Source organism: Populus euphratica, unplaced genomic scaffold (assembly GCF_000495115.2).
Source record: "Populus euphratica unplaced genomic scaffold, PopEup_1.0 scaffold89.1, whole genome shotgun sequence".
NCBI lineage: Eukaryota > Viridiplantae > Streptophyta > Magnoliopsida > Malpighiales > Salicaceae > Populus > Populus euphratica.
In genome coordinates this window covers 301,681-314,987 of record NW_011499970.1, presented here as the reverse complement: position 1 = coordinate 314,987, position 13,307 = coordinate 301,681, and the positions used below count along the sequence as shown (strand labels likewise).

The window sequence follows — 13,307 nt, the reverse complement described above, 5'->3', positions numbered from 1 at the left end:
AACAATTTTGAAGGAAAAAAACAAAAAAAAAACAAAGCAAAAAAGGAAAAACAAAGAAAAAAATATAAGAAAATCTACATTACTTTCTCCGTATTTTACAATATTACTTAATTTTATATTAATTTTTTTAAAGAAATCCAAGTGATACATAACTTTATGATTCTATTTGAAAACCTACTAATTCATGGCCGTGCTATACAACTCAGATATATCACCATGTTATTTAAGTCTAAATTAATTTAAGTTAAAAAAATATAAAAAAATAGTTAATTTAATTTGATTTAATTAAAAATTTAAGTTGAATCACAACTCAATTTATGAAGCAAAAACTACTCAGAAATCATTAATTATTTTTTAAAAACATAGTGAAAATAATTTTATTTTAATCATTTAAAAAAATATATCAATTTAAATTAACTTTTTTAACTCCTGGTTTAAAATTTTATCTAACTTGAATTTTAAAATTATAACTTCAGAACTTAAACTAGTCAAATTTTATCATGATTTTTTAAAAAAATCTTCAAATGATATCATAATTTTAAATGAAATTTTTGATATTTCATATGAAATAACATAACAAATTAACTAAAAAGGAAAGGAGTCAAAATAATATTATTTTTTTGTACAGTAGCTATTGACTTAGATTCACTGTGAATCAGTGAAATTATGATCTTACCTCTCGCGGTATAAAATTTTGGTTAAATTATTGGAATGACGTTGAGGTAAAAAAATAATAATAAAAAAAAAACTCAGTCAATAGTCATTTTCATTACTTTAACGCAAATTTCTACTTTAATATTTAAAAAATATTTTTTTTAAAAAAAAGGTGACACATGTAATTGAAAAGGTTGATGTGGCTTTTGGACGGTGCAAACGACAGTGTTTAGCTATCAAATAGTGATTTTTTTGGCAATGTTTGAATTTTTTTTATTTTCATTTCATATCTGGATAACATGTGTTCTAAACGAACCAATGATTTGGCGTTGTAAGTCTTTTTTTCTTCTTCTCTCTTTATTTCTTGGTTTTCATGTCTACAATTTAAATTTTTCAGCCTTTTAATTTGTTTTGTCTCTTGGTTAGATCTCTATTTTTTAAAAAGAAATTTTATTCTTAACTTTTTCTGTAAAGTTTAGATTTTTTTTTTAATTTCATCATTAAATTTAAATTTATAATGTGTTTTTTTTATTATTTTAGTCTTTATTTTTTAATTTATAATTTTTTTTCTTGATCACTTCGTGTAATTTTTATTTGTTTTCAATCTCATCACTCAAACCAAGTTTGTGATGTTTTATTTTTTTAATTTGATTCTTATTTTTTTTTTTTTTTTTCATTTTAAAAGTTTTTCTTTTTTCAATTTCACCCTTCAATCATTTTATTTTTTTTGCCTTTGATCTATTTTTTATCCTTATTCTTCTAATTATTATTTTTTGTTATTTTCTATAATTGATTTTTAAAAAAATTTTATTATTTAACTTTTAATTTGTTAAAAATTACGTTTTATGGTTTTTTCATATATGGCATTCCCAGTCTAATAACTCGATTTACAAGTTTAAAAAGTTAACATGATATCATTTTTTTTAATTTTTTTATCTTTCAACATTATTTTTATCAAAAAATATTTTTGTAGTTTTCTTTAATTTCTTTTTTATAAGTTATTCTGATATTATGACATAAGCTATGAGTTATTTATGTTAATCTCAATTAGCTTGTTTTTTTTTATTTGGATTATATATTCATTATATTATTTTGAGTTGAGTTGAATTATTTTTTATAATTTATTTAATTTTATATTTTTAAAAGTTTTCTTTTCAAGTTATTATAGTTGTTTTTATAAAATTTTATCAATTTATTATTATTTTTTTATTATCTAACTAAAATAAAATTAACTTACTAGATCAAAACTATAACCCATTAGTTTTTTCTCCCTCTTTAAAGTACTCGCATTATCTAAATAGCATTTTTTTAAAAACAAAAAATATAGATGAACGGAGTAGCGCGGGGCCAAATATACTCTATGGCCATGGACTCATAAGGGGCGCAAGAAATATTGGCTCTATTTGTAAGTAACCAAGCATTCAAATAGCTTTTTAATGGATTTTCTAAATTCTGAACTTTAATGGGCCCAAATATACTGGAAAAGCGTGAGGAAAAAGACAATTGACCAACCAAATTAGCAAGACTTCTTCATAAATTTTACTATTAGTCTTATTTGTTTATTTTAAAAATAATTTTTTAAAAAATAATTTTTTTATTTTAAATTAATATTTTTAGATATTTTTAGATCATTTTAATATGCTGATTTTAAAAATAATTTTTTTAAATAAAAAATATTATTTTGATATATTTTTAAGTAAAAAACACTTTAAAAAATAATCACAACCATACTTCCAAACATACCATAATAAATATTAATTCCATATAACAAAGTCTCAAAATAAAAGAAATACATTAATTTTGCTTGTCACAAAATATTTTTGTATGTTTTTTAGATCATGTCTATATTTTATTTTATTTTTTTGTTGTTGAAAAAAAAATGCTATGTTCTAGAGCAAAGCACAAGACAACTGGCTGTTGAAACACAAAAACAAATGGGTTCGTGGCATTTAATATTTTTATTTATTTATTTATTTACGTGGAGTGTCCGGGCCAGCTTACGCGCACCACGACTAATCCCCACGACCCACTGAACATCCTGCAAGCCCAGTGAGTAGGTAAGACACCGCGAGGGTAACAAGCATGCATGGTGAGGTTCGAATCCAGGTGCAGAGAAAGGGAACAAGCCCCTCCCACCACTAAACTAGAACCTCACTTGCTCGTGGCATTTAATATTGATAGTATATTAATAGGCTGGAGGATCTATTGATGCTCGAAGCACTGCTTATAACGAGATTTCTAAAGTGTCCATGCGACCACTGCTGCAATTTCCCCAACTGACGGATCTTACTCAAGAACTCATGAACCATTATCCAGTTTGATACGCAAAGGACTAGCGAACCACAAGGATTTAGCATGTGGTCAATGTCCTCCATGCCCATATCACAGAGACTACAAGTTATACCTACAGCTGCCTCTCTTGTAAGAAGATTTGATCGAATAGAAGAGCTATTTCTCAAAGCCCTCCACAGGAAGTGTCTGATTTTAGGAGGGATGTGCGTCGCCCATCCACTATTCTGCTTCGCTAGCATATTGTAGGCACTCTTACCTGTAAAAACTACATTCTTCATGTAAAGTCAGACAATTTTGTCAGGAGGCCTCCTTGGGTATAAATTCAATTTATGATCCCTGAAAAGGGAGGAAGATGCTGTCGACAAGATCACTATTCCACTCCATACCATTATCAGCCGTTAAATCCCTCACGGTTGCATCTTCAGCCAGTACTTTTGGAGGAGTCCAAATCTTGAAACAGTTCTGTTGTGGCAACCATGCATCTTTCCAAACCTCTATGGACTCCCCCTTGCTCACTCTTCATCTTGCGCCTTTAAACAGAAAATGTCGTGCCTTAACAAATACTAAATATCCAATTATAGCTTGGGTAATTTCCTACTGTGCAGTGAGGAAGCTTGATCACTGATCTCGGCGTGGAACAATAGGTGCCTGATCTAATTTCTGAAGTCTTAGGTTCTTGACAGATTGAGAAGAGATATTCCAATTCTCATCACCTAAAAATCTGTCCAACCGTTCCTACACATCTTGAGTTCCTACCCTTCCATTAGTCCATGTAAAACGAAAGGCAGTAAAGCCAATATCATGCAATTTGCAACCATTCAAGACATGATGGAAAGCTTGAATAAATTTTGATTCTCGAAGCTGCCCTCCTTTCTTCTCTTGCAGATACAGGATTTCATTAAGGTCCCCAAAAACCAGCCATGGAAGATTAGATTGTTGCCGAAGTTGTCTCAGCAAAGTCCATGTCTTATGTTTGTGTACATCTTCCATCCAAAACTCCAATTACCGTCAAGAACAGTTAGCATCTGGTTGCTTGACTTCCATATCTTCATATTGTTGAGCCTATATAAAATCAAACCTCCCTTTCTTTCACTATCTTCTCCATTAATTTCTTGTTGGCTGTTCCCACATTGCAGATTTCTTACTTGCCATACTGTTTCGCAGCTTAACATTAAGAGTTTGATCTATTACTTTATTCATTTTCCAGATCATTGCATTGTTCTGTTGAGAGGCATTACGCTGCTTTCTTCCAATACGGTCACTACAGTCAGCCATGGTGTGTTTTTACGCTTGGTTTCAGGTCTTGAGATTCTTTTCCCTTTTTTTTTTTTTTCGTTTCATAGTTGCTTCACTGTTTTTCTGCAGTTTGTTGGCTTCTTATGACTTGATTTGGTGGTCAGGTGGCAATCAGCTCCATTGGCTTTCGTTACGGTCACCTTTGCTTGAACAACGTGTGTGTCTCTTACGTTTCATATGCTTTGCTATCCCTCACTGATATGTTTTTTCTTTTTTCCAGATTTGGAACGCTAGTTGCCTTCGCCCGTTGTTCACTTCTTTGCCCTTATCTTCGATTGACCTCGCTTTGATTCGAACATACGAGGCATACTTTTTTCTTATTATCTGATATATTTTCTTATTATTAGCACTCTTCCCAAAGGTTGCTCTTTTCATCATTTATCTTTTTTTTTTTTTTCAAAAACTATGAAAGCAGCTAAACCTCAATGACACTTTGCCTCGTGAACATCTTGTATGTATTTGATTTTTGGTTGCCATTGGAAAGGTGTTTTTCGCCCATTTTGTTTGCTTGCTCATCTAGAATTGCAGCCTCATGTGTAGATTCCCTAATACTTTTTAATCATACCATGTTTTACCATTCAGTTCTGTACTAGTTACTATGTGATTGAGTTATTTTTTATTTTTATAAAAAAATTAGGTTTTGATAATAAATAGAATTCAAGATTATTTAAGTCTTGTAAAACATAAGTCTATTTTAGATTTACATAACTAATAATTTAAAGTTATTTTAGATTCTAAAGCATACAGGATACAAGAATAATGAGATCTTGACATAGTTTAAGTTCCTCATGTGTTGGGGTGTGCTCAGCACTAAAATAGAGTTCAAGCATCACATGTTTTCACGTGGTTTTTTTTTTATAGTAATAACAATATTTTAAAATTTAGTATTGATAATAATAATAGTATCAGCAATAATATTTAATTTTACCTTTCAAATCAAATCTATTATTGTTTTTCGATGCTAAGAATGATTTTTTTTTCTAATTTAGTAATTATTTTATTAATAATATTAATTATTATAAAAATAATAATATTTATAAGACAAAAGATAATATTTTAATATTAATACTTTTCATTATAAGAAAAATAATGATATTTAGAACACAAATAATAATATTTTTTATATGAGTACTTTATATTTGAAGAAAAATAATAATATTTACGACACAAATTATAATATTTTTTATATCAATACATATAATTGTTGAATATTTTCATAATACTACGTCGTGGATTCACTTTTTATTTTTATAAAAAAATATTATAAAAAGTTATAATATAAATAATAACATGTTTTCAATATTAATAATAATATTTTCTTTCAAAGTTATTAATTTTTTATTAATTATAATAAAAATAATAATATTTTTAAAACAAATAATAATATTTAGAATCTTAAAACTCAGGAATCCTGTCCAGCACCGTAAGCCAAGCATTAGGTATCCCCAAGTGGGGCACAATCATGATTCACTCCTAGCGCAACCTAGCACAATCATGATTCAACACTGAGGTAGGAATTCAAATGTCACGTGTCCCTATATAGTTTTTTTTTAATGGCAATAATAATTTTTTAAAATTTATTAATGATAATGATGATAATTTTTAATTTTACCTTTCAAATTTTTAATACTAACAATAATTTTTTTCCTAATTTAGTAATTATTTTATTAATAATATTTTTTAATATTAACTTCATGTTGGACCTGGACGCATCTCCTCTAACCCCACGTTGAGTCTAGACACTACCACATCCAACTTCCAGGTTGGGCTGGGACACGTCCACGCCCAACCACATGTTAGATTTAAACGCGTTCGTGCCCAACCCCAAGTTAGATTTGGACACGACCCCGTCCACCACCATGCTAGATCTAGACGTGTCTGTACCCAACCCCATGTTGGGTTTGGACGCGACTGCGTCAAATATCATGTTGGACTTGGATGTGTTAACGCCCAATCCATGTTGGTTTTTTTAATATAATAATATATGTTATAAATATTATTATTTCTATTATAATTCAAAATATTCATATCAAAAATATTATTATTTGTGTTATAATTATTTTTGGAATTCTTAATCTAATTTTTTTATATGATAAATATTATTATTTTTATTATAATTCTAAATATTTATATAAAAAATAATATATCATAATATGTTTCCTCTCCACTCCAGCTACTCCTTTCCCATGACAACAACTTACTTTGTTCATAATATGATTTGTTTGTCCTTTTTCCCCCTTTAGAACTCCTATGAAATTGGCTGCATTCCCCCTTCCACTTGATTAACCATTTTTTTTCTGGTTGATTTTTAGCTATACTTATTTTTTGTTTGCAGGACACAGCTACGCAAACACAAGCGCATCTATTGTAAACGCAGCGCCTGCACTGAATGTTTCTTTGCATAACTTGTATAGCATGGCTCAGCTAATTACACAGCAGCATGCTTCACCCATGCACTGATACAAACTACTCTTTTTTACTGATATAACGCGTTTTTGTTGTGGATGAATTACAAAATGTGCATGTTCCATTGATGCAGGTTTTTATTTTAAATTCATCTATTATGTAAGCTCTATATATTCACGCAGAAGCATGTCTTTTTCATATGCCCTTTTGCTTTATGATTTATATTATCCTTTGTCTAGACAACCAACTAATCCATACATGTGTATACATGGTATTTATCCAAATAGCAGACTATGATACTCATAGTTCACATCGTTATTTGTCTAAACGCTTGACTAATTCATACATTTATATTTATAGTTTCTGTTTAAATAACCGACTAATTCACGTATCTATAACCTCTATTCAAATAGTTTACTCTTGACTACATATTCGTACCCATAATTGTTGGAAAACTAAGAATAACCGGATATCAATTTACCCAGATCAATTCAGCGGAATACAATTCACAATTCACAAGTCCTAATTCTTTTCCTCTTTGTACAATAAAACAGAATCAAACAATGATAAAAAATAATGCAAATAATCATAAAATTAACACCAAGATTTTTAACATGAAAAATATTATATGAAAAAAACCACAGGACCTAAATTCACCTAAAAACTTCTATTATCAACAAATACATTATATGAAAAAAACCACAGGACCTAAGTCCACCTAAAAACTTCTATTATCAATAAATAATGGGTTCATAATTGTTCTTTCTTAGATTCAACTAAGGGATACAACATATATATCATCAAGAATAACTTATTCTCGAATTACAACAAGATTAAAGGAGAATTATTTGAGAAAAACTCATAATATTGACAACCCTATTTTCTGTCAAAACGACCAGCTTCCATACCACCAATTTTTGATCCAACCATCCAAAATGAAGAGTAACATATCTAAAAGCTGCTTTCAAAATCTCAGCTCAATTTAACGGTGAATGATCTAAAAATCAAAGAAAGAGCATAGGCTGCTCTGCTGCCTATCTGGAAATCAAAGAAAGAGCATAGACTGATCTGCTGCCTCTTTTCTTTCTTTCTCTCTCAATTTTCGTCTTCTCTCTTCTGTTTTTCAATTCTACATCTACAGTGACAACTTCATCTTTTAATTCAAAAACAGCTTACTAATTAATGTGGTAGTCCCATCATCACATGAAACAACTTACTAATTAATATGGTGATCCCACCATCACATGATGCGGGACCATACACAACAATAACCTCCATCCAAATAGTCTATTGTAATAGCAAACAATCCTTTCATTTATTTCTAATTCAAACACTTGGCATAAACAATCCTTCCATTTATTTCTAATTCAAACACTTGGCATATCATTCAAATTGTATCATATAATTTGTTTATTCGCATTTCAAACATCTAACACAACATATATAATATTTTAATAATAATATACTAAAATTTAAAAAATAAGATGTCATGCACCTATCTACTTTTCTTATTAAGTGAGCTCTTCTTGTAAAAGATTTAGCTCTAATATTTTTTTAATTTAAAAAAAGATCCTATAATTAATATATCATCTACTTCATCTTATAAATTCACATTCATGTAATAAAATTCTATTCTCACTTAACATTTCTTCATTATAATCATCTTCTTTAATTTCAAAGTATTGTACTTTCAATAATTTTTCTTTTTAACTATTATTTCTATACTATTTCATCTCATATTTCATTTCCTTGTTCTTTCATGATATACACATCTAACACATGCTTTTTTCCTTTATAAAACTTTAATAAATATTTCAATTCCTGAATTTTCCATATTAACAAAGAATTATTGCAATTCTAATTAAATCATTTCTTTTTTTAAATCAAGTATTTTATATGATATAATTTAAACCCTTAATGATGCACAACTTATCTTTATTAACCAATTAAATTTGACATGTTGGTTTTTTGTAATTGACTTACTTAATTTTCAGTGGGGGTGACCATGTATAACAAAATTTTTATATTCTTGATTTTTTTCATGATTATATTTCATTAAATACATCTTATAGTGTACCATACATCCATTAATTCAATAATACTATTTAATTTACCAATTTCAAAACCTTTACATTGACTTAACAACATTCAACATTGCAAAAGTACACAAACTTCAAGTCTAAATCTTTCCCAAACACACATTTATACATGTATAAACAAAACTCTTTTCCAAGACATAATTATTCTTATCAACATATTACATAGCCATCTAATGCCACAACTTTAGTGAATTTTGCTGCACCTCAAGATTTCCTATATGGATGGCTTATGATACTAACTTTCCATTGATCTTTAAGTTGATTCTTTCCATCATTTTACTCTAATTAACAATCATTCTATGCAAATTAACCCATTTACAATTAATTTCTCTTTTCTCCTAAATTTTGCTCGAACTTTAAACTAGAAATTACAGATTTCTTTCCCCGTACATATCCATACTTTAAAAAAAATAAAATAATAAATAGAGTAAAACGCTTTATCAATAAATTTTGAATCCATTTTATCACTTCCTTTGCAAGCTTCTCTTGTAATTATTCTTCATTAAAAGCCCTTGTTTTTATCTCACAACTCTCAACTTTTCATCTCCTAAAACCCTTCTAAATTCTTGATTTAAAATGTTTTTTCCTTATTAATTCCACCTACAATATCCCAAAACCCTATCTTTAAAGAATATTTGAGTAAAAATATAAGAAAAAGATAAGAGGGATGCCTTTTCCATCCAATAATGGTCGCCAACCTCTATGTTTTACTTGATTTATGATTTTGTCATTAGTCAATGTTTCTTTCTTATTTTAAGTCAATTTCTCGGCTACCAATATTATTTTATATCGTCAATATACTGAATTTATATGTATTCCTCAACTGATATTTGGAAAAGCTTCACCTCAATTTATAAAATATTTTTTATTATTTTATTATTTATATCTTTTTGTCAAGATTTACTACTATTCAACAAAGATTCATTAAGTTTGTACTAAATGATGTGCAATTATTATATTTGATTAAAACTTATTTAAATTTATTATAATACCTTTAATAATTTTTTAAAAGTTTTAGATTGAGGGTTTACTAAAATAAAAAAAAAATCATTATAAAAAAATAATTTTTTTTTTTATGATTATCCACTATAAAATATATAAGAGAAAAAACCATTATAAAAAAATAAATTTTTTTTATCATGATTATCCACTATAAAATATATAAGAGGTGCATTTTTTAATAGTAAAACCCCTTAATAATGTTTCTGAGTGGACCTTGACATGGACTTGATTTTGGCACAGAAAAATTAGCCTGAGATATCTTTAAAAAAAGAAAAAAAAAACCAAAATCAAAGGTCACCAAGAGCAAGTACTGAGTTATAGGTTACCAAGAGCATGTACTGAGTTATAAGTTTTATAGGATGTTTATTGAATTTTAAAGTATTTTTTATATTAAAATATTTACCTCTTCTCTGAGTAACAAACCCTAACTCTCTCTCTACGAACCTCAAGATTCCAATCTCAAGAAATGATGAAGAAGAATACCCTCATTCCCTTCTCTTTACTACTCTCCCTCCTTGCCTTCTCTTTCGCCATAGAAGATGATGTCACCTGCCTTGAAGGAGTCAAGAACTCCTTTACGGACCCTCTGGGTCGACTCACTTCTTGGGCTTTCAACAACAACTCTGTTGCTTACATTTGTAAGCTCAACGGTGTTTCTTGCTGGAACGAGAAGGAGAACCGGATCATCAGTCTTCAATTGCCGCTGTTTCAGCTCTCAGGCAAGTTACCGGAGTCTCTCAAGTACTGTCATAGCTTAACAACGCTGGATCTTTCAAACAATGATCTTTCTGGGCCGATCCCACCTGAGATTTGTAACTGGTTGCCTTATGTAGTCACTCTTGATCTCTCCGGGAACAAGTTTTCAGGTCCGATCCCACCGGAGATTGTGAATTGTAAGTTCTTGAATACTTTGATTTTGAGTGGAAATAAGCTGACTGGTTCGATTCCTTATGGTTTTGGTCGTCTTGACCGGTTGAAAAGGTTTTCAGTTGCTTCTAATGATCTGACCGGTTCGATACCGGAGGAGTTGGGGGGTTTTCCGAAGGACGCGTTTGATGGGAATGAAGGGTTGTGCGGTAAGCCTCTAGGGAAGTGTGGTGGGTTGAGTAGTAAGAGTCTTGGCATTATAATTGTTGCTGGGGTAATTGGTGCTGGTGGGTCTTTGATTTTGGGGTTTGTGATTTGGTGGTGGTTGTTTGTTAGGGGAAAAAGCGGTGGCGGCAGTGGCGGCGTCGGCGGAAGTGGTGGTAAGGGTGATGATTCTAGTTGGATTGGGTTATTGAGGTCTCATAAGCTGGTTCAAGTGACATTGTTTCAAAAACCTATTGTTAAGATCAAGTTGGTTGATATTTTGGCTGCTACTAATAATTTTGATTTTGAGAATGTTGTGATTTCGACGAGGACTGGGGTTTCGTACCAGGCGGATTTGCCTGATGGATCTAGTCTTGCTATTAAGAGGCTTAATACTTGTAAGCTTGGTGAGAAGCAATTTAGGGGTGAAATGAATAGGTTAGGGCAGCTTAGGCATCCGAATTTGGTACCATTGTTGGGTTTTTGTGTTGTTGAGGTGGAAAAGCTTTTGGTATATAAGCATATGCCTAACGGGACTTTGTATTCTCAATTGCATGGGAGTGGATTTGGCATTGGTCAAACTAGTGTTTTGGATTGGCCTACGAGGGTGAGGGTTGGTGTTGGGGCTGCAAGAGGGCTTGCTTGGCTTCACCATGGGTGCCATCCACCATATATTCACCAGTATATTAGTTCCAACGTGATACTTCTTGATGATGATTTTGATGCAAGGATTACTGACTTTGGGTTGGCAAGGTTGATTAGTTCTCCTGATTCTAATGATAGTTCTTTTGTCCATGGAGATCTGGGGGAGTTCGGATATGTTGCTCCTGAGTATTCCAGCACTATGGTTGCATCGTTGAAAGGTGATGTTTATGGCTTTGGTGTTGTGCTTTTGGAGTTGGTCAGTGGACAAAAACCTTTAGATGTCAGTAATGCTGAGGAAGGATTCAAAGGGAATTTGGTGGATTGGGTTAATCAGTTGGCGAGCATTGGTCGAAGCACAGATGCCATTGACAAAGCTCTAGTTGGGAAAGGTCATGATGATGAAATTATGCAGTTCTTGAAGGTAGCTTGGAGCTGTGTTGTTTCCAGGCCCAAGGATAGACCTACAATGTACCAAATCTTTGAGTCTCTGAAGGGCATGGCTGAGAAACATGGTTTCTCTGACAAATACGACGAATTTCCACTGATCTTTGGCAAACAAGATCCTGATTATAAGGAGTAGCATAGGCAGAATAAGAAGAACAAAATATTGTTATCCTTGTGGAAAATAGTATCATTGGGGCATCTTTGCATGCCATGCTATGTTTCAAACGACCTTAACTAAATGGTATGCTTCTTGTTATAGTGCTCAATTGTTGGATGGTTATGTATGTTTCATGAGGCATAAGGCATTGTACCTTTAATGTAAGCTTTAATGCAGCCTAGGAAATTTTTTCTCTTCTCCGCTTGCAAAATTGTTTCTGATTGATCTTTCATTTGTAAAATGTTTCTACTGGGAAAGCTTGTTTTCATTGAAGACGATGCTATGTTCATGTGACACAAAGTGATGACCGATATTCTATATTTGACTTCATGCTTTTACTGATGGTTTTTGTGCAGGTAGTAGTTATCTGTTAAGCTGATATTTTCCTACTTCCAAAATCTGAATTGTGAGAAATTGAGGAATTAACGTGTCTGCAAATCATGATTAATCTGATCGGGTCCTTTGTTTCATGGTGTCTCAAGATTTCTTATACTTATTGTTCAATAAGTTTAGCAGTTTTCATTTCATTTTCACCTCGCATGATTTTGCAATGCACTGGATTATGCATTTGCAAATCAAATGAAGATTCACCTGCCTAGTTTGAGACTGCATTGATTCTTCCAAAGGCCCTGTTAACGGCCACTGGCCTGAGAATACCCTTCTCCATTTTCCATTTTCCATTTTGCATTTTCTAGATTGTGGGGTATATACTCTTTGTAATGGATCGACATCATGCTTCTTGTTGATTTCTTTATGATTGCCTCATCAAGTTGTCCCAACATTCGAAATTGGAAACAAAAAACAGCTCGCATGTCTTTCGAAGCTGAAGTTCCAACTGAAAACTCGCATGAAATCTTTAAACTTCCTTCAAATCAAGCTCCAGGGGAAATGGCAAGTTCTCCAGTACTAAATTGATGCCTTTAGCTTTGCCTTCTCCTTCGCACTTCTGTTGAGTGGAATAGATTCTTGTTACTTGCCTTTTAAGATTCCTTTGTTCAAACTGCTCTTAGTACTACTGACCCAAAGACAAGTGGCATTCGAAAATTGTAGAGCTAAGATAGGACATACCCTTCATGTCTGCATCCATCCATGAGGATGTGACTCCATAAAAATCTCTTACTGCAGCTGGAGATGTGGCCACTAGTGCCTTCAACTGATCCATACAGACCATCTCCTAAAATGCCTTGGATTTATTCAGTTCTAGAGTATTTCAGCCGCTGCAATTCAATGGAATTATTTTT

General features: G+C 31.3%; 1 protein-coding gene across 1 annotated transcript; it reads left to right on the top strand.

Moving 5' to 3' along the window:
- The first annotated feature begins 10,155 nt into the window (after positions 1-10,155).
- On the top strand, positions 10,156-12,388 carry LOC105139217 (probable inactive receptor kinase At1g27190). The gene has a single exon (XM_011045587.1). It carries the CDS (start codon positions 10,216-10,218, stop codon positions 12,043-12,045), a length of 1,830 nt encoding a protein of 609 aa, XP_011043889.1. The 5' UTR covers positions 10,156-10,215; the 3' UTR covers positions 12,046-12,388.
- Positions 12,389-13,307: the final 919 nt, after the last annotated feature.